The 23,160-nt window shown below is 33.6% G+C and overlaps 1 protein-coding gene across 2 annotated transcripts; it reads left to right on the top strand.

The window, feature by feature from the left end:
• Nucleotides 1–12,333: 12,333 nt before the first annotated feature.
• Nucleotides 12,334–22,254, top strand: Ana3 (rotatin homolog anastral spindle 3). 2 transcript variants are annotated; one of them, XM_076327353.1, is made up of 29 exons: nucleotides 12,334–12,542; nucleotides 12,614–12,798; nucleotides 13,002–13,175; nucleotides 13,286–13,434; nucleotides 13,560–13,818; nucleotides 13,896–14,054; nucleotides 14,134–14,238; nucleotides 14,302–14,823; nucleotides 14,913–15,133; nucleotides 15,216–15,453; nucleotides 15,521–15,730; nucleotides 15,819–16,025; nucleotides 16,154–16,300; nucleotides 16,365–16,500; nucleotides 16,593–16,817; nucleotides 16,927–17,188; nucleotides 17,271–17,446; nucleotides 17,522–17,764; nucleotides 17,946–18,169; nucleotides 18,248–18,541; nucleotides 18,637–18,877; nucleotides 18,997–19,165; nucleotides 19,257–19,453; nucleotides 19,532–20,265; nucleotides 20,701–20,905; nucleotides 21,009–21,220; nucleotides 21,296–21,436; nucleotides 21,596–21,725; nucleotides 21,811–22,254. In XM_076327353.1, the coding sequence occupies exons 1-29, from the start codon at nucleotides 12,506–12,508 to the stop codon at nucleotides 22,080–22,082; spliced, it is 6,474 nt and encodes a 2,157-aa protein (XP_076183468.1). In that variant the 5' UTR covers nucleotides 12,334–12,505; the 3' UTR covers nucleotides 22,083–22,254. The 2 variants fall into 2 exon arrangements, with proteins under 2 accessions (XP_076183468.1, XP_076183467.1); XM_076327352.1 differs by having other exon boundaries at nucleotides 16,127–16,300.
• The last annotated feature ends 906 nt before the right edge of the window (nucleotides 22,255–23,160 follow it).

Below are 23,160 nucleotides of genomic sequence, written 5' to 3'. Positions count from 1 at the left end.
AAAGTTGAAATTTATTTTTCAAGCTGTTACAGCGATCGAAGGAAAACTCCAGCTCGTCTTGTTTTAACACTCGCACCCTTTGGTATTTTCTTCGATGAAGAAAAGCTGCGGCGAACACCGCCAGAAATCGATGATTAACGAAGCGAGCGAGAAACAACGATACCGAGAATGATTCTCGAGTTTGTACGCGCGCGGAAAAATCCGTCTGACTTCGATAATCGGACCCTTTGATGCTCCACCACTCTGCAATTAGGAGAAATTATTGCGAGCGTCGATCGAGAAATCCATGGCTAACAATGCGAGAGGTAGCGTCAAAGCTACCGGAGAAATTTATTTCTCCAACTGTACCATTATAGAAAAATGTCAATCTCTCTCTAATTTCAGCACTTGGAGCCATTCGTGTATTTCCACTCTGCAATTAGAAGCAGCTGTTCCGTGCACTGATCGAAATCCATGAGCTTTGACCGGGTACGAGTGAAACATCAAAGCATCCCGAGCGAGATTTATTTGTCAAACTGTACAATTGTCCAAAAAAAAAAAAAAAGAAGAAAAAAAAAAGTCCCCCACACGCCAGCCTGTGTTAATTTCAACACCGGGGAACCTTTGGTAATTTCACTCGGCAATTAGGAGGAGCTATTGCGAGTGCCTATGGAATCCGATGGCTGACGCAGGAGGTGGAGGAAAATAAAAATAGGGGAAAAAACATAGGAAAAGCCGGTGTTGGAAATGATTTTTTTCCACGCGATAAATAGAGCCGAGATCGCGAAATGGCATCGACGAGGACGCGGAAGAGAGTGAGAGCTAGGACCAAGGTGAACGAAAGAGACCGGGTATGCAACAATGGGACATTTTATCGAGTAAGCCGAGAGAAAGAGCGCCGTGAGGCAATGCCACTTTTGTCCAGCTCGCATTTTCACGAGGTCTAACCCTCTACCCTCCCCCTCCCCCGCACACCCCCTCGCCCCGAGAGACTGGCCTTTGACAGAGCACGAAAGGCTATTGTGCGATGACCCGTTAAAAATCGTTGTCCGCCTAATCGCCCGAAGATTGATTCGATAGAACGCTAAAGGGCAGGCAAGCCGGCGAAATTTGCATCTCCGTGCACGCAGCCTCCGGGTGCATCGGTAAATTCGACCCTCGATAAAATCCCCCTACTCCTCTGGACGGTGCTCACCATTCGGTACCGAAACTTTTTTCCACCGGCTTGTATCGGCCCGATTAATTTCACCCGGAACCGAGATGACCGGACTATTGAAACCGCAAATGATGCTCCAATTATTTCTGTCCTCCACCTGTACGTTGCTCCCCTTCTTCGTGCTCTCGGATCGTTAATTTTTACGCGAGAGCTTTCTCCGCGATTGTTAACCCACTCGATTCTTGATCCAGATCTGCTACTATTCGTGTGGATACACTTGTTGCGAAACAGACGATTAGGTATCACGTAACGGTGGTGATCGAACGAATGCAAATCGTTGATCGAGTGTCTCTTTGGTAGGTGGACTTGCCATGTTTAGAACATTGGGTATCATTTAAAGGTGGTGATCAAACACTTGCAAATCCTTGATTGAGTGTCCATAGAAACTCAATATAGAGTATTTAGAAAATTGTGCAGTAGTATTTGTATTCTTCGTTCCTGATTATTCAAATTTGGTTAATTTTTACGCGATCGATTTCTCCTCGACTGTATCTCTCGATTCTTAATCCTAATTTGGTATCGTTTATGTGGATACACTTATTACGAATTATGCGATCAGGTATTACTTAACGGTAGTCATCAAACAATCGCAAACCCTTGATTGAGTGTCTCTTTAGTAAGTAAACTTGCAATATTTAAAAAATTGGGTATCACTTAAGTGATCAAACAATCGCAAACCCTCGATTGAGTATCTCTATAATAACTAAACTTGCAATATTTCGAAAATTGTACAGTAGTATTTTTATTCTTTGTCCCTGATTATTCAAATTTGAATCGAATCGAGTCGTTAACTGTTACGAGATTGGTTTCTCCTTGTCGATACCTTTAAATCCTAAATCTGATCTCGTAGATACCTTTACTGCAAAACATGCGGTTAGTTATTACTAACTACTTAACTCCTAGTTAAGTATTCACCGCAAGTCGACCTACAAAATTTGAAAAACCAAACGAATTACTATTCTTCGTTCCTAATTATTCCGATTTGAAACGAACAGAGACGATATTCTTGTTACGAAATATGCGACTAGGTACTACTTAATGACACGTAATGTCACTTTAAACGGTATTTTGAATTTTGTCTCTTTTTTCAAAAAAACTACCGTGACAATTGTAACCACAAACGATGCACCAATTATTTGTCTCCTATCTCTACTTTGCTTCGTCGTTTACCCATTCAAATGGTCAATTCCCACGCGATCGGTTTCCCCTCGTCCGTGTCCCTTGATCCTTAATCCTGATCGCTTCTGATACGAAACACGCGTTATTATCGAATAGTGTACAAAGATGGGAACAAAGATCGATGCGTACTCACGAATCCAAGCCAGTTCCATGAATTTCGCGTGATCCATCGCCTCTTCGAAGTATTCGTTTCCCGAAGTGCTCGTAGATGGTTCGAATCCGTTTGGATTTGGGTCTGGCCATTTCTACGTCACGAAACTTCTGAAACAACGAGGGTTCTGGTGTACTTACAACCATCACGGGTGTCCAATCGGACTGGTCTCTGACCCGAAACGAAGCTCGTGCTTTCGCATTGAAAAGGTACAACGAACTAGATTAAAGAAAATATTTCCCCTGGATCATCTTTACCGGTAATTGTTCGTCGCGTGACTGCCACGGAATTGCGTACAGTTTTCACTCGAGATTTCAGTTCCTTCGAAAGGGTAACGGACAAACGAGTTCAGTGAAATCCGAGGATAATTAATTGCCGATCGACTCCACGCGAACAAGACTGCCTATACAGCACCTAGGTATCGAGCGTTCCGGGATCGGATCGATCCCACCGTAATTGTTCTGGATCGTTCGCGATCGAACCGACTACCATAGGGCCGTATCAAACTAAACGCTATAGTTCAAAACGAATACATATCATTAGTTGTTAACGAGGCGCAATGTAAGTATAGTTGTATAGAAAGAAGAAGAGGAAGAAGAAAAAGAAGAAGAAGAAGAAGAAGATGAAGAGAAAACGAGGGAAAAGAACGACTACATTAACAATTAATTTATTACACCTTTACCGCATCTTATATACATAATATATATACAAATTGATATATTGTATATACAAAATATATGTATTATATATTATATATATTATATATAACATATACACGTGCATATACAAATCGGTGAATAGGAGATAAGGTTTTGCTAAGACGATAAATCACACGATCGCGTGGATCGTTCGAGAACGACACGATTAACGAAACGATACGCTCGTTGGGGAGAAGATCGCGATCCACGCGATCGTCGATACAATGTACAGCGAAACGGAGGAAAGAGGACGATATTCTATCGACAAAAGATCCAGACAGTATTTTAAAACGACATAGATAGCTTAGTTGTCTACGTATTAATATATCTACCATCCTCGCCCCAGCCCCCCACCACCACTCCCCCACCCACCCGACCCCCATACGCGCACGCGTGCACGCGTGCACGCGCGAGAATCGAGGCCGAAAACAGCTGGTATGTTTCGCGCGAAAATTTCGAAATACGTGCTTCTCGCGACGAGGCACACATACGGAGACGAAACGATTACGCGTGCACGTGGATACACGCATATACACGTACACATACACGCGCGCAAACAGGCGTACACGTTCGTACATACACACACACACAAACGCGTACAAACAGACACGAACACACACGCAGACACGTACATGAGAAATATTGTATCGTTGTCGATGTCTACGATTGTTAAAGCGGAGACGCGGGCGCCGACGACTTAAAAAAAAAAAAATAAATAATTCTCCCTCCCTCTCCCACTCCATCCACCAACCCTCCACCCCGCTTCTCCCGCGTCTCGACGCGCCGCGTCTCCTCTCGTGTAATTCACGTTTCAATGATATTTATTATTTTTTATAATAGCGTATACGGTGTATGTGTTTCCTGTCGTGATTACCCACACTTCTCCTTACCTCGATAGATGTTTAAACGAAAGAAAAAAGAAAAAAAAAGTAATAATAATAAAAGGGAGGGAGAAAAACACCGTCAGAGAGTGAGAGAGAGAGAGAGAGAGAGATGGTGTGTTGAAAGTGAGAAAAATTAATTTCGTTATCCGACCAGGAGTCGTACTTTTCGCCCAGGGAACGTGATTCGTCGCTTGTGTGACAAACACGGCTTCTTCTCCCTCCCCTCCCTTCAGGAGTCTTATTAATTCCCTAAATATTACGTTGTTACTTGGAACTCGTTAGATCGCGGCAACTAATCCGCGAGGCCCGATTGTTTAACTGCATATACGATAGCCGAACCATCCCCGGTCGTTGCCTCTAACCCTTCCACTGCTGAAGACGCTTCTTAACTCTTTTCCCCGGCCATACACCCAGCCCCGCCCCAACCCCCGTACCAACCCCACGATCGCAGATTCGTTTCGTCCGTGGAGACGAGGCTGCGTCGTGCGAAACAAAAAAAAAAAACGGAGAAAAAAAATTAAAATCGAATAAAATACGAGTAACGTTGAAAACGGGGGAAAAAAGAAAAATTGCGAAAAAAAATCGACGAGAACGGTCTTTAGGACGCGAAAGTAGAGAAAAAAAAATCAAAAAATGGAAAAAGAAAAAAAGAAAAGAAGAACACGGAATAAATGGAGAAAAAACGAGAAAAAAAAAACAACCAAAAAGACACGAAGAACGAAAAAACGTGTGCTCCAGAGACTCGAAGTCGTGTCCTCTAGGATATTGTAATTTTGCGTCGCTACGAACGGTTAGACACTTTCAATGTTCTTAAACATGTAGGCTTAAATAATTAATTTTTAAGTGTGTGATCACGATTAAACGCTTCGAAACTAGCGAGTCCAAGAAGGGTTAAGAAGATCATCGAACGCGGTCCATAATGTGAAATCAACGAACGAAATGTAAAATTTAAGCACGTTTGTTTCTTTTTTTTTTTATAATTGACGATTAAACGAAACGAGACACGTTGAAAACGGAGTGAACCGAGGCGACGATCGTACGATTGATAAGCAGTTCAAGGGTTGATGCGATGACGCGACAAAACACCACGGTACTCCTCGTTTCTGAACATTCGACTCGAACGAACCGTGTCGTTGCTTGTGACGTCGACGCTCGTTCTCCGGTGACACGATTCGTGTATTAACAAATTATTACGTCACTGTGACAGGTATCCGATACTCGCGCGAAATATCGTATTCGATTATTAATTAACCTTGCGATACCACTGGTTTCTCGTACACCTAACTGTAACCGATAATTTGAGAACAAGGTGAAACGAGTTTTTCCGATGATTTCGCATTGTTTTCGAATTGGACGAATGTTTGATTGTTTTTTTTTTTTTTTAAGAAAAAAAAAATCAAAGGAAATTATTATCGAATAGTACTCCTATTGCCGGTCCGAATTCACACGCGGACTAATGTTACCTCGAATAACCAAAATGTGCGGGCACGTTGGTTGTAAAACATTTTGAAAACAGTTCGCACAATAATTTTCGTGAACGAAAGCTATTTCGAAATGATTTTCCTATATTAACATAGTCATTGTTTGGAAGTAATTAACATAAATGAAAGCAATTTCGAAATAATTTTCCTAGATTAATATAATGATTATTCTATTATTATTCGATATACGTACGGTTGTTTCCGTGCAGAATGGTAACACACGTTATTAACGTGTTAATATACTATAAGGTTATTGTTCGTAGAAGAATTGCATAATTTCTAGGTGCAAAACAATCGTCGAACGGGAAATGCAACTCAAACATTGTGCAAACAAGTTCGATATGCATTTAACAACGGTGTTTATGGAAATACGAAGACAGTATTACCTTTCTAACTGGTAAACAATGATAGTGGTTCTGTTCGATTAGATTCGATTCTTTTATCTTGGACCGAATTATTTATTAACCAAAAATTTATTTCTATATTTTTCGTAATATCTTCGTTGGAGTGTTAGCAATGTTTTGGAGAGATTTTCCCGACAAAAACAAATCCAAACACAACCCTATTCGAACTATTTGTAATTGTTCGCTACTCGAGTCACTCAACATCGCTAAAATAAATCGTATCGGGTCCTGTTTGGATTAATTTCATAAAAAAAATATTGCTAACTCGTATCACTTTCACAAATAAAAAATAAAAATTACGAAAATTTTAATTCGGTTCGTTCGGGACTGAAATAAGCCCGGAGTTCATTTATCGAGGGAAACACTCGATCCGTTAACGGGGTAATACTGTACAAAGCAACGATTCTTAACTCTCGTGCCATGAATGTTTAGCAACAGGTCAAACGATGCATTGAGTCTTCATTTTCTATAGTTTTAAACATTGTTACCATAATTGTTCGCGTTTAAAAACTGTGCCATTCTTTTACGTAAACGAAACTGATCGCAATTATCCGATGTATCCGTCACAAGTGGCGCGCACACTGATTACACAAGAGAAAGACGATGTCAAGCAACAAAAAGCAATAAATAATTCTTGTGTAAAGCGAACCTGAAAACACACTCGACTGATAGTACTTAGTTTAAAAACGAGCGAAGATGTTTCGAAAAGTGTAATTATTGCGTCTCCATTGCGCCGTTTACGATGTATACTTAAGACGAACCAATGATTATTTCACGAATACACAAATAAGATATAATTTTATTATTATTCACCAAACGCGAATATAGTCGCCGAAATGCAATTCTGTAAATTTTAAACAAATACGAGCGTAAAATAAACGAGACATTGATCACGTTCGATGATTAAAATCGCTTTAATTATGCATATTATTATTATTATTATTATTACTATTATTCTATAATTAGGACTTTACCTAACCCCTGGTGTTATTCTTTAACCATTCATCGAATCGAAGTGATTGCAAAATTGAATCACAAAAAGCTGACAAACCTCTTTCCATCGATTTTGCAGCCCGCGATTGCACAACAAGTTAATCTAACATTAAACCCGAATACAATCGTACGTCTACTCGAATAAAGGATACGTTCCACCTATATTCTTGCAGGGGCCATATTGGCTCCTCCCTCTCTGTTATGTAATAGATATTCCACCCTACCTGTCGGGCATTAATTAATATTGGTTTATTCCGTAGAAGGACGTTCAGTCGCCCTCTCACACGCTTGTTTTGTCATCAATCGAGATTACTTGTCCGTACCACGTTCTCATTAATGACGATTAAAAAACCAAACTACGCTAATCTCCCCGTGACCCCGTACAATTTCGATTCTTGTACGCGAAAAAAAGAAATAATTAACGAGCCTGAGCAAATCTCGTTTACCGATCGTGTTTACCTCTTTTTTTTCCAACAATTGTTCCTTCGGGAAAAAGCAATGGAGGCGCGGTATAACGAAGATTCGCGTTTAAATTCAACGCGCTTGCACGTTTCGCCGAAGGAATTTCGAGAAAAGAAAAGAAAAAAAAAAAAAGAACCTTTCGTCCCTCATCCACGCGTGAGAAATTTAACATCGATATACGTATACATCGCTGGCGCGTCGTCAGGAACAGATTTAATCGATTTCTGACGATCTGATGCAGACGTGCATCACTAAAAACCACATTCCTACGCTTCGAATCGTTGGAACGACGCGTACGTGCGTCGCGAGCTTCGCTGTGCGATCCGCAACGCGGTAGAACCTCGATTATTGCGAAGAAACGCGTACAAGTATCGAGGCACGCGCAACCATCGAAGCGACCGGCTGGTTACGCCCACGCGGTTAGCTCCGCCCCCAACTTCGTTCGTTGCCAAGCGACCATCCCCTCCACTAGTCGACGGAGCGCAACGAACCAAGTTACGTTTATCGAGGTTCTAGCGCACTTTGCAACGTCCAAGTTTCTCGAAGCTATTGCTTCGGTCGTGCAAAAATCTTTATTGAAAGTAAACCGACGCGAATAAATAAACGACTATTTGAAAATAAGTTAGGCACTATATATTACATTTCTCTAAATACTGTAACTTCTTTCTTTCTTTTGGTCAATCGCGACAGTCTCTATTCGTGACTTGATTTATCGGTCGTTGCTTTTATACCGGCCAGTTTTTAACGTAAAAGGAACGAATAGGATTTTAATTGCCAAGAAACAGAATTATACAATAATCTTCGTAACGAACTCCGTGATAATTTGTACAATTATCGTTTGTAACTGTATTACGTCTGAATATTTTGAACTCGCTTCGCTCGAGCCACGTATCGCTAAATAAATTTCGGTAATAAGAAAATTACGCGAGACTAACCGCGGAGTAGGTTAATTTTGCCAATTGTCAGCGCGGTATTATTAGCGATACAAGATTTCTGCATGTGGAAATTGATCGATAATGGCCGGAAATGTTAAAGCACAGGGAAGCTCGGAGGATCGACTTAAATCCCGATTCGTTCGAGTTTTCGTGCGTCCTTACGTTGGTGACGTTAATAATATTATTAATTAACGGGCGCATAATTACACGTTCCTTTGGTTAACGCGTAGGTAATATATTTAATACCACTTACAACAACGGAATTCTGAAAGCAATAATAATGTTCGTACACGTTTACGAACGCTTGAAACGGTACGTTACGGTATTGTATCTTATTAGTTTACCAAATTTGCAAAATACCAGTAGGTTATTGCTACGAGTATCCTTGATCGTATCAATGTACGTGCATGTATGCGAACCAAAGAAATCGGCCATTGTTTACTGTAATTAATTTTAACGATGTAAGTCCGTTAAGCGAATTTAACATTAATTTTACTTTAATTTAAAGGAAAAAATTCAACTTGTACAATTGTACAATTTTGTAACAAGTTTCTCTTCACAGTGTCGCAGACTTGGCACCGAGTTGCGACAATTAATAAACTATTGCTGTACTATTTTATTTCCACGTACTGCTGTGTTCGTGTGTAGAATTTAAGTAAAGTCGCGGGAAAGTATCGACGTTACATTTGTTAAGAATTCTGTTCAATTCTGCGAGAGGTGTAATCTGGTAAGATTGTAATGCAAAGAAACGGCACGAAAGAACGCCACGAACGAAAAATATATCTACTCGAAACGAGTCGAAAAACAGAAGAGCGAAACGAGCAGTAGTGGACTATCCACGAAACAAGATTTTTACAAATGAATCTCATTCGAGAAAATTTTATTCATCGATCGTTGCTTTCATACCGTCCAATTTCGAATACGAAAAGGATAAAGAAATGTTTTTTTTAACTGTTGAATCGAGTAACGATTAGTAATTAAAAAATTTAATTACTAATTAAATTTACTTTTAATCCAGTAACAGACACATAAACAGAGAAATATTTCGTGTTCATTGATATGTCGGAAACGTGGGTAATAAAATTTATTCGAAAGCTGAGATATTTAATGAAATTTCAATGAAAATGAAATTTCAAAGACAACAAATCCGTGTACAACTTTCACAACGAATCGTAAATTTAAATTACGATCGTGTAATTCACCGTCGTGGATCCAGAAATTCTCTAAAAAATAAAATTACGTGAAAATTAATATTTCCATGTAAGAAACGAATATTGTTGTCTTGTTAAATTTACAACGGTGTAACGTTCGTAAATTATTTTTTCGCATTTTAAATTTCCCGATAAATTCTACGAGAAAGAAAAACCGTCTTTGCCATGGAGGAAATAATTAAAAGAAATTTTTAGCGAAAGATTCTATTCGCATTCGGCTAAAACGTTACCTTGCCAAGAGATAACACTTCGAACTTATTTTCCAGCGATTAATTCACCGACAAACCTCCAAACTTGGCACGAACGTTGCACTGTTGCATCTTTTAAAAACAATGCTACACTGCTCGGTTCGCCACCTGTAAAGTATGCTAACAATAAGCGTAATCGAAACACTGAAAGTTTGTCGAGTGACCGAAATTACTCTTCGATGTAAGATCGGAATTATTTTAACGCTATTTTCACTTTGTTGATTAATTTTCATTGATATTTTTATTATGTAACAAATTAATGTATTCGATCAGAACGACAGGAACGAAGTATTTTTTCGTTAACTGAAAGAATTTTCTTTCGATAACTCAACGGGGGTCACGATGCGTGTCATTGGTTAATAAACATTTTAATTTTTACATTATTCGTTACAACGTTGCGAGAGTATTATCAATGAATCGGGTAAATTCACACGATGAAAATAAGTCCAAACACGACCATGTTTGGACTATTTTTAATTGTATGTATCGTGACACTCGAATGGAAATATAGTAAAAAGTATAGAAATTGAAATTTTTCTTTAAAAAACAAGCTGAGATGAAAGCAACGATTTCTGAGACACAATTGCTATCTTCTCTCTGGATCTAAACTGGAGCGAAACCGATTCGCAATTAGCGAAGGAACTCCTGTATTTCTATCTTTCTATCTTCGTTCTTGGAGAAATTTCGTTACCTTAAATTATAATAACAGTACCGTTGAGACTTTCGTTTAATTACAAATACTCTCACAAATGTGTCGTGATCAATGATTGGAAACGGTTGTCGGTTTTCGTAGAAAAATAATTCAGATCTTATCATCGCGTGTTATCGGTAACGAAGATTTTTTGGTAGACATTTTTAATAGCGATTTACAAGGTTGGTTTTGTCGATGTATTCGGAAACTTATGAAAGCGGTTTGTATAAGTTCGTGAGAAATCGAGCGACTTGTTCGCAAACTGCGAGGACGCGGGCATAAAAACTGTATAAAATTGTCGACGAAACGAGAACAGAGATACGCGTCCCCCCCTCCCATCCCGTAAGAAGCTCCGAAGATTATTACCAATGATTCGATTATTAGTTTTAAACCCTTTTGTACGTTTATATGCAGTTAAATGACGTGTACATAATTATGTAAATCAATGTTGTGAGATTAATCCGATTGTAATACTTACACACGAACCCAATTAGCGGAAGGCATGTGCTTCGAATTATTATCCTTGAAATTTCGTGAGACGATTAAACGGTCCTTTCAAAACGTTTCCAGTTCCGTAACATTGTCGACTCGTGCACAACTAATTACGCAGACACGATTCGTATTTAGAATTCTGAAATTTAATTCGGCGGTATAAAAAATTCGTTGTTCGTTATTTGGCTCACAAGTTGACAATGTTGGGAATGTATTTTTCATTGCTACATACCCAGTTGTACTGACAGAATCAACGTATCCAAGACTTCGTACAAATCTTTTATTTTCTATTTATATTGTAATTTCAAATATCCAAAATAAACTCGTAACTGTCATTTTTCGAAAAGGCAAACATAATTTCTAATACATCTATGTGCGCCACCGATATGCAGTGAAACAAAATCTAATCAGAATCTATTCGAAGATAGTCAATTGTGACATTTAGGTTAGTTACTATTGTCATGGATTTTTATCGATATATACACTTGTTACTCGTAAAAATTTATGATCATTTTACCATGGTCTGTTATGTTGCTGTAGACAAATATTTGTCGAAAAGCGTTATTCAGTGGCATATTACACATGTTTATTAGAAATATTTTAGATTCATTTTGCCAATAAAAGGAGAAAAATGCTTTCCTTACTACTTTTTCATCTAAATTATTATTCAGATATGCGTTGCTGTTTTATAGTTCAAATCAGAAGTTTTTGAAAAGAAACGAACAGAATTAATAAATAAATTTTATAGTAAGTACAATTTTCATTTTTCCCAATAGGAATAGTTGCTCAAGTAATTATAATGTTATTGCGTGTTGCTTAAGAAACATACCTTCGAGGAGCTTTTAATCACTATCCTAAAAGCATCTCCAAAATCAGTGAGAAAGAAATAATGAGTGAAAACGCCCTTAAAATAAAAAATGAAACATGGACCTGCTTCTTCTCTTGTGAAGTCGTATTATATTGTGTTGATACTGCATCAAATTCGATTGAACGAATATTTCGTCGATTTGCGCGTGCGCGGGAAATTTAAATAATGGGATACATAGATGAGCACACGACTCTCGTTGCACCAGGATATATTTTCATGCGTTGCTAACAGATGTCGCACAAATGCAAATGCAAATGCAATAAGGCTTCATTCGCATCGATGCACTGCATTTAGTCATTGCGAAGTTTGCGATTGAATACAATAATTAATTTATCAAAATAGTTTTACATTATTTCCTAAAAATATAAAGTAATATAACTTGTTACATTTAAAACAGAACAGTCCAAAATAGATGAAATTGTTATTTTATATTATTCGATGTATAGTTACTCCCATTTCTAAATTAAAATAAAGCATTGAGCTTCCATAAGAATGCAACCAAAGATTAATATTACCCACAATGCTTATGATATTTGGCGGTGAAATATTCAAAAAGATGCCAGATCAATTAACCTAAAATGTGACAGTTCGATGTCTTAATGAAACGTCAAACATGAATGGAATATCAGCGGTGCATGTTAAAAAATTAAGTAAATACAAACCATTTATCTTCTTTAAAAGAAACAAAGAAAAAATAAAGAATGCGTTAAATTTTTCTCAGGTCATAATCTTGAAGAAATACGGGCGAGAGCTTTAAATAATATTATTTCAAAATATGATCTTGGATTTTGCTGTGATTGCGATGCTGTAAAAAAGGAACTAATAACGAAACTATTTAGTTGGTTTTCGTTTGAAAAATTTTCACAAACACAAGCAGTTTTAGATTTATTGCTTCGTCTGTTACAGGTACCCATTGATCACCCTGGATATGTTTTTTAAATTAATTACTTTCTTTATAAAAAATTATAATTTTATGAAAGAATAATTACTTTTAATACGTCTTTATCTTAACTGAACATTTTAATCAACTATAATTCAAAATAATTCATACATTATTATATTTTATTATATATATAATAAACTTTGTTAATTATGTGATATATTATAAGACAGATGATAGAAGTTATTTAAATGCATTTGGTAAATTAAGATTTCAAAATGAACTTCATGAATTAAGAAGGAAACTAGGTTCAGAATGGCATGAAAAATTAAATGAAATTGAAGAAATTGTTATAAATGAAGATAAAGTGCAATCGACAGTAGCGGATATTAACAACACAAAGGTTTATAATGTTTTATTAATAATTACATTTATACTAATAATCATTTAAATATTAATATATTTCTTTATAAATAAGAAGAAATAATGTAATTTATTTAATTTATTTTTAAGAACTCAAGCTCTTTAAAAATGGGATTTATCAATTATGACAAACATAGAGCACAAATAAAAGACCATGAATACAATGGCACTAAAACACAAAGGATAGAGGATCGTAATATGTCACATAGTGTACTTACACTTCCATCTGTTTTAGATAGGTAAAAAAATATTTCAAATATTGATGTTATTATATAATATAATAATTAAACTGTTAAATACAATGTAGATAAAACATTTTAACTTTGTACCTGCAAATATTTGTACTAATATTTATGGTTTACAGTACAATACCATTTGATTTAACAATGGAATGTGGAGATGGAACACCAATATCAAAGACTACAGACGGCGGAATTAAATGGTTAGTTATGCCATGGCAAGCTTTGGTCACTTCAGACCGAGGTGTTTTAGCAGCAGTTGAAGAAGCTCTAAACAATAGCTTAGACACAAATCTTATATTACATACATGTCAGTTTATAACAAACGTAATGATGCAAGATTTCCCAGCAGAAGTCTTTCTTCAAAGACCAGCAATTGTCTTGGTATTTAAAATTTCTCATTTTCCACTTATTTTGAATAAATATTTACTAATACTAAATAATACAAAATCAAATTTCAGATATTGCATAATCTTTTGGAATCTAGCGCAAATACCTCGGATGTTAATCTTAGAAGCATTGTACCAATGGTATTAAAAACACTTCACAAATTGACACGGTCTTTGAGATTACGGATTTATTATTATTGTGAACCATGTATTGCAAATAAAAAACAAAAAGTAAATAAATATACCTGAACATAAATCTATTTATCATGTAAATATAACTTGATTCGTTGACAAAAGCTATACTTTTCAGTTATTAGCAAGAAAATTAAGCAGCAATGTCTATTCATCTTCCGAGACAAGGGATAGCCCTGATGGAGGATTTCTAGAAGCTAACTATCAAGCCTATCAATCTACAGTATGTATTTTGTAAAATGATCAAAATTATATACAACTATTGATATTGCATGTTCTCTTGCAGGGTACAAGTGAAAGAAGTCATAGTGCAATGGATAACATTGATGATTCTATTTTACAACTGCAACAAATGCTCGTACCAACATTTTGCATTGAATCTTTAAAACATGTTATATCTCAACTAAGTATTCCTTTTGACTCAGTGTTTCCATTAAGAAACACCAAGTATATATCAGACTTAGCATATGAACTAGTACAACTACTTATTACAAGTGTTATGCCAAATATTTGGCTTTGTAATGATGATATGGCCTTAAAAGTAACTGAAAACATGAAAACATTACTCAGCATCTTAGGAGATGTTATACAATATTTTTCAAACTATAGCACAATAGATCATTTTAGGATAACATATCTACATCTTGTAACCATTACAATGAAACTCTTAAGTAACATTGTTCCCTTGGAAATAGCAGATGTTGTTTTCCCTAAATCATTGAAAACATCAATATGTATAGCTATAATGGATGCTCCGATTTATTTTTTATATCCGAACTTGCATTCTATGTTGCAAGAATATGGCCGTGTCAGTAATTTCTAATTTTTCTAATTAATAAAACAATTATATTAATAATTGGAATCTTGAACTTGTCATTTGCTTCTTTTTTATCACAGCAATTTCAAGGTAATGATGAAATTGCACACATCAAAATGTTCGACGAGACAAGGACAGTAGCAAAATCAATGAAAGCAGCTATATCATTATTAAAAAATTCATCAAACTTGTCCAATGCGGACGTTTTGAAAACGTTATATGCATCAAAATTAAGTTTATCTTACCACAAAAATTTCTACATTATTAAAAAGACTATCAAATTTTTACAAAACATAAATAGGTATGTACTTTTACGAACAAAGTTTAAAAATCTTTGATTAAAAAATAATGAATGATAATAACTACCTTTTCCAATATTTAAGATACTCTCTAAATAACGAAGATCGTACGTTAGCCACAAAATTAATATTGAGCTTATTGGCAAATGGAGATACTGATGTGCAATACGCGACATATCTGGAGTGTTATACGCTAGTTAAAAACATTCTAGGTGTTGACTATAATAGTGAGAGATTATCCTGGGAAAATTTAGTCTTCTTGTTCGAACCACCAATTTTGACTGAAATAATTTCTCATGGTGTAACAAATGATGACAAAAAGGTAAGATAAAATTTTATAAATATTAAATACAGCATAATTTATCAAGAATTACTTGTGTTCATGTTAGATAAAAGAAATATCAGAAGAAATACTAGTATATATACTAAAGGGAAGAATGCAAATGGGAGAAAGTGGATGGTTAAGATTATTAGAAGCCATTGTACCAGTTTTGCCCCTTTTGCAGTGCCATACCCATCCTTCTACAACTTTAGGTCAATGTGTAACAAAAATCTTTGATCCTGATATTTCCTCTAATATACAATTACCATACATTGAGGTAATATATACTACAAGAATATCTATTATAATTTTTATATAATTAACTACATAATATCTTAATCAAATTATGTATTTTTATATAATAGGTTTTGAAAGGTAATTTAAGATATCTATTCTCGCCGGATAGTAATATCAGAGAAGAAGCTGTTTGTCGATTGATTTGGCTTCTTGGAAAAGAAAAAGATTCAGTTCAAAAATTACCACGATTATCGTCTCTGCACGGTTTACCTCTTGGTTCACTTTGTATATTTGAACACCAAACATCTTCTAAAAAATCAGGAAGCAACTATCAGGTTAAATATTTTTATATATGGACATTCAAAAATTTATGAATATGTATTACATTATAAAGAACTTTATGTGTAAAATATGTATATAAAATATTCTTTTACAGAGGAGTAATTTATTATCTGTACTCCAGATGCTGCATGAACCCGATATTGATCCAAAGATACGGAAATCTGCATTAGTGCAAATTAGTGTTATGCTATCAGACAGTTCTTTACATACTCTATTCATTAGTGAAAATGGATTACCTTTAATTTTAAAGATATTTAACAGTTCTTTGGTAAATTTCATTGTATTTCGATTAGAAAGTAAAGTAAATTTAATTAATGATTTGTACTTTTTAGATAGAAAAAGATTATATTAATTATCCAGATTCCGTGATTTCAATCATCACTATATTAAACTTATTAGCATCCACTGAAAGCTCTATACGCTATGATCTATCCACTCGTATAAACGTTCTTTCAAATATAATAAGAAGTATGTATATCAAAAACATCAAAATAGTTAACAGTTATTCAATTACAAAACTACACAATATTATAATTATTTACTAAATAAATACTTTTCAGGTCTCTTTTTATTTCCAAATAACGAATGTATCAAAATTGATGCCTCACAACTTTTATGTTTGTTGCTTTACAATGAACACATTATGAGACTGAGTGAAAAGCATACAGAGAATTATAATCTGTTAAATATTTCATTGCCTTATATTATTGTATCTAAAATGAGATTACCATTTTCTTGCAAATCTCATTGGAAAATAAGTACACATAGACGATCAGATATATCTAGTAAATGAATTTCATTCAATATTTGATATACAATAATTAAGTATACATATAAAATTTTTTAATATATCGTTATAAAAATAAAATAAATATTTCTCTTTGCGTTTTATAGTTCTTCATAGTACTAACCCATTGACATCAACATTCATTAAACAATATTGGATATGGGAATGGAACGATGGAATGAATGTACTTTGGAAAAGTTGGAATGATCTCAATGATCCTGATTTATCAGAAAAGTTGAAAATTCAAGAAAATGAGTTTTGGTCTTTACGTTTTAGTTTTCCTCATTATTATTGTCAACAACAATTATACAATGTACAAAATTCAATAACACATGATGCAGTTTCTTGTGCACTTGATTATCTTACAATGTAAATGTTATTTCCAACATTTTCGCAAATATTGTTCTATATTATTTTTTATAAACATTTTACTAATTGGTCATTTTTTCAGGTACTTAAAATTGTACAAAATGCAACAATATGAAGAAATAAAGGATATAAATTTATTACCTTGGGAACGAACATTTGAACGATTTTTGCTCTCACATCCTACAAGTAAAGAGGACTGTGAATTGTTTGTTGAAGTTTTAAATTTTTTACAGCTCTATGTTAACATTACCAAAAATGGTATGTTCTGAATAAAACATAATCGTGCATTTACTATATAGTAAAATCATATTTTTATTTTTTTATAATAATTAGGAAAAGGTACATGGACCGGCAAGATAATGAAGAATATAACCAAATCTTTAGCCGAATTATTTAAAAATTCGGAGCTAGATAATCAAGATGTACATCAATCTATATTGAAACTGGCTCGTACATGTTCAGCTGTAGAGAAAATAGAAAAGTCTACTGATGAAGATCAAGAAATATGGCTCCACTTTATCGAACTAGTTGTGTCTACTTTATGCTTTGGAGATCAACAGCATTTTTATAATTTAGGTGAATTTTATTTGCACTCATTATAGTACATAAATTTTTTTATATGCATTATATTTCCCATGAAACCAAAAGTCTTTTTAACTGAATGTTTAATCTTGTTAAATTTGAACTCTATAACAAAATATAGTTGTTCATATATATACATTAAATTTAAAATAAATTGTACTTTTTTTTGTTATAGCATATCTTGATTGGTTGTTAACGTGCTTAACATATTTAATTGAAAAATGTCACTGGGCAAATTACACAAATTTATTAATATCATTGGGAAATACGTTAATTGAATTAATTATATCTTTTCATGGTGCTGGAACTGTTAGTTTCATGGGCTTATCTATAACTAGAAGCTCCATAATATGCCTTAATCACTTGCTATATCAGATGCAAATAAATGTTAATAAAAATGTAAGTAGATATTTGAGTAGTTTTATCTACATATTCGTAATTAATTTAAATGATTAATCTTCACAAATTTTTCGACAGACTTTTGCAGCATTTTGGTACGAGGAAGGTCGCACATTAAATTGGTTGCCCATGCTGTGGCAAAATCGAGATCCTTTAGTCCGAGCATCGGCTTTGCAATTATTAGCTGGATTGATAAACAATTTGCATACAGCTTCTCAACTTTTGAATGCCATAGCATTAGCACCAAGTGAATTATGTCAGACATTACTTCAGTGTATAGCCAGTAGAGAAGAGTCATGCATAGTCAGAGAACATGCATGCATTGCATTTAGTAATTTAGTGAAAAATTGCAATTCTGTGACTTTTCAATATGTAAGTAAATATTAAATTATTTCCTTTACAATGAAAATGATTAAACATTAAAGATAATGCTTTTAATAACTATATTACAATGCCTATTGATTTAGGTGGATTCTTTGAAAGCAAATGCTATTTTAATATACATAGAACAAAACAACACTTATTATGAAATTAGTATTTTGTGTTCCAATATTTATATGTATACTACCCTGGATTGCGACCAAATAGATAGTCGGGAACAAGAAAATGAAAATGCACCATCTGTTCATAGTATGCAATCTGGTTGTACATCATTAGTACCACGAACAATTTCATATCTGTATAATTGTCAAGATGAATTACATCCTTGTATGTATAGCTTCTACTATTTATGTTTTATTTAATTTCTTTACATTGTTAAAATTATGTTTCATATGCTTTTAAAATGAAATATTACATACATAGTAAAAATACATATTCTAATTAAGTTTCAGTAAGAGGATCAGGAACCACAGACATGGACAATTATTTGCAGTTAATTGTAACACCACCTCTAATAACAGCTGTTTGTAGATTGTTAAACAATCTGATATTTGTAGGCAAACAGGAAATTGTTCATCAAATTTATGAACACTCTATAGACAAATATTTATTTGGGTGAGTACAAAAAAATATTATGACGTTTCATGTTTCGTTTTCCATTACAAAATAGTGGTAAAATTGTTCTTTTTGTCATACAATTTTTCAGATGTATCAATGAAGTTCCCACAGACATTGAAGGCAAAAAGAATTTTACACATTATTGCGACATTTTGGAAATGTACATTAGCATTTGTACAGTTCTAACAAACTGTGTTATGTACAGTAACGAATACATTTCTGCTATTAATTTTTCTCCAGACTCACTTTATAGTCTACTTTCCTTTTTGAATAACGACCTATATCGTAAGTTGAAAATTTAAAAAAATGCATACGCTAAATATTATTATTTTACTAATTATTTTAATAATTCAATTTACGCAGGTACCGATAAAGCACAATTGATGTCTTTAAAAAACAGACTCTGGATAGAGATTTTCAACTTCATAGCTGTTCTCTCCTTAACCGATAATCAACATTTTGAATCAATACAAGCAGCCCTAGAATTATGTGGCCCAGAAGCAGTACTTTCATCAATTTGTATTGCAATGAAAGATTCGAATGCAGATCTCCGTATGAGCGCTATAGGTTGCCTTGCGTTTTTCCTTTCCCAAGAAATTCAAAAAGATTCTTTAGGAAAAAGTAACATATCCTTGCAAACAGTAATAGACACTACTTTAATACGAACATTAGGCGACAATAGAAGTAACTTAAGAGAAGTCATATCAGACATTAATAAACTCTCTCTACGAAGTGCAAATGCACATTCGAAAAAATCAAATGAAACGGAGAACGTTCTATTAATCCACGATAAAGCAACGGATCATGAAGTTGAAAAAGAAGAAGTCACAATTGGCGAAGAACTTTGCGGTGTCTTGTTACATTTGTTTATTGCTCATAACTACAACAGGTCAAAAAAAAACCGTAAATTGACCGAGGACAAGGATTTAATTACAAGTGCACTTACCAATTTGTTGTGTATATCGAATGAAGCAAAAAAATTCGCGCTAGAAGAAAATTTACCGGAAACAGCTCTAATGATATTAAAAGAATTATATGTTAGATTAAATTTACAACCATTTGAGCTCTTTAAGAATCAAATAGACCGTGAGAAAAAGGTACGAACAAAATGTTACAATATATACTCATGTACAAGATAGTCTATGTAAAATGTAACATTAAAGGGCTACAAGGTATAACTACAAAATTCTTTGTTAGTATGCCACAATTTATTGAGACCTTTCATATAATGTTATTCTAATTAAACAAATGAAACGTTTTATTATTAAAGGTCGTAGCAAATTCTAAAATACTAAAAAAGAATTTTGCCATTGAATCTGATAATTTCTGAGGAAGCAGCCTGTAACGCCCTATATTGTTAATCTCGTATTTGACTTTACTCTCGTAATATTATTTTAGTATGCTAAATGAAGGGGTTTTCCAATGCATAATTATCAAAGAGTTAGCAAATATTATGCATGTATGTCAAATGGAATTTCCAATGACACATGATATAGAGTATGGTAAAAAAGTTTCCTCACTTTTTTGTTTAGATTCCTCCATTACTACATGACGTGAATGGTATTTTCATATTGTTAATGAATTTCATGTATGGTAATACACAAGTAAAAGAAATTCTGACAAAACGTGGATTAGCAGATGTGTTGCACAAATTGTGGGTATGGATTGCATTAAATAATATTGTTGCAACGACTGCTTTAAAATTACTTGCAACTTATACTACAAAATGTTCTGCAGGTATAGATCAAGTTTTAACGTACAAGTTATTTAAAATATTAAATTAATGAATTAAGAAAATCGTTGAACTAATTATTAAAATTTGATAATACGTATTTTGTAGCTGCACAATCGTTGACGTTAACAACTATTTTGCCAGGCACGGGACTTAGAAGGACTCCTAATACTCTCGCCTTAATCCATGTTATTGTACAATTAGTTTGTAAAGGAATAGATAAAGCTGGACAACTCTTTGATAATCACAAATTACATTTCGCGTTTCATGTTCTGAGAAATGCGGTACATGTACACGAATGTAGAGTTTCGATTTCAAAGGTAAGTTTATGTTTCCTTAACACAGAATAGAATTTACTCAATAATTATATTTACTAATTAAATAAAACTTCGTAGAGTAATCTCCTACAATTTTTTACAAAAATACATCCCATTACCACAAGAAGGGTGAAACCATGGCCGCTCGTCGAATTATATTGTTTGGAATTTTTAATTGACTTCACTTATTACGAAGAAGGTCAATTATGTGTTCCGAAGGTAAACAAAGTATAAATCTTATTTTATGAACGTATGAATATAACATACTCAATGTTGAATACTTAATGAAATATTTAAAAAAGTATTTCAATTCTTTTATTATTACGAAATTGTAAATTAATCATTTTCAATCGTTTTCATCTCTAATAAATATTTTAGGCTGTCGACGGTCTGGACGTACTATTGCAATTGTCGAAATGTTCTTCGTCGTCTAGCAGAATTCTAGCAATTTCCATATTGCGCAATCTGGCATTTAATATGACTAATAGGCCACGGTTACTTAGTTCAGGTAGGAAGACACACTTTAAAACCATTATACACTTAAATAATGTTAACGCGAATACGTATGCTTATGTTTTATGTATTTGTTTCAGTGGACTTCATCAACGTTCTGCACGATATATTTAAAAATGGTTCCCTTTGCGAAATTAAAATAGCTGGTTCTATGTTATGGTCTTTGGTATGCAATAATCAGAAAGGAAAATTAATTGCACGGAGCGCTGGTTTTTCGCAAAGTATTCAAGAAGCATTAGGCAGACTTACATTGTTATCTATAGTTGATAGAAAACAGGAGCAAGAGTCAGTTCAAATGTTACAATATGTATTAAGAATTCTTAGTCCAATGGACACTAAAATGATTGAATAAGATAACGTTTAAAGAAATTAAATAACGATGACTGATAAACCTAATTGTACATACAAATAGATTTTATATTTTTAACATAATGTGAATAATTTTAATAGTAAAATTTGTAATATTTTTTTTACTGAAATCAGAGACAAGATATTGTAACATCAATTTATTGTAATAATTTTGAAATTTGTATAATGTAACAATAATGAAATTTATTTTGAAAAATAATGTATATTTTTTTAAACATCATATACAATATTTACGGAATATTTGATAATAAAAAATAATTTAATCTACTTTTTAAGAGAAAATAATTTTAAAACACACTCACTATTTTTTATTCTTTACTATCTATTATTCTAAAATATGTGGATGCAAATGTATTAAATTACATGTTGAAGTTAAAAATTACGGTGACGTTTTGTGCGTGTAGCAACGTTATCTTCCTAATGATATCTACTTCTCAAGTTTCACTTGCACGCGTCCGGCGATTGAAGATAATACGGTTTCATTTCTGTGATGACAGAACTCTGCATTAAACGTTAATTAATACAACGTGACATTCTGGAGTAGACCAATGATAATATTCAGTACAATTACGATCGAATATCACATTCTCTACTACAAGAATCCCAAAAAGTAGTGGTTTTTACATAACAATTCACAAGATTTACTGAATAAAATTAATAATTATGAAAATGTTATAGATTAATATAAAATTATAATTGATCATAGTAAAGAATAATGAAATAGAATTTACAATATCAATTAATATCATTGAATATTCAATATCAATTAATATTGTTAAATTTACAATATCAATTAATATTGTTGAGTTTACAATATCAATTAATATTATTAACCATTAAACATTACTAATGACTTTGCACCATCGAAAATTTTGGTTTACTCTTTGTTATTGTTATATTGTAGAATTAACTATGCATCATGAATTTGTAATTTTATATAACTCAATTAATTTTTATTCATAATGTTTACATTGATTCTATAATACTCAAAAATTCGAAGTTTGATACAATATTTTCTTTATATTTTATATTTTATATATATTATAAAATGTAAAATAAAA

Source organism: Ptiloglossa arizonensis, chromosome 2, assembly GCF_051014685.1.
Source record: "Ptiloglossa arizonensis isolate GNS036 chromosome 2, iyPtiAriz1_principal, whole genome shotgun sequence".
Classification (NCBI taxonomy): domain Eukaryota; kingdom Metazoa; phylum Arthropoda; class Insecta; order Hymenoptera; family Colletidae; genus Ptiloglossa; species Ptiloglossa arizonensis.
The sequence above is the reverse complement of the archived record's forward strand: the minus strand, read 5'-3'. Positions and strand labels throughout refer to the sequence as shown.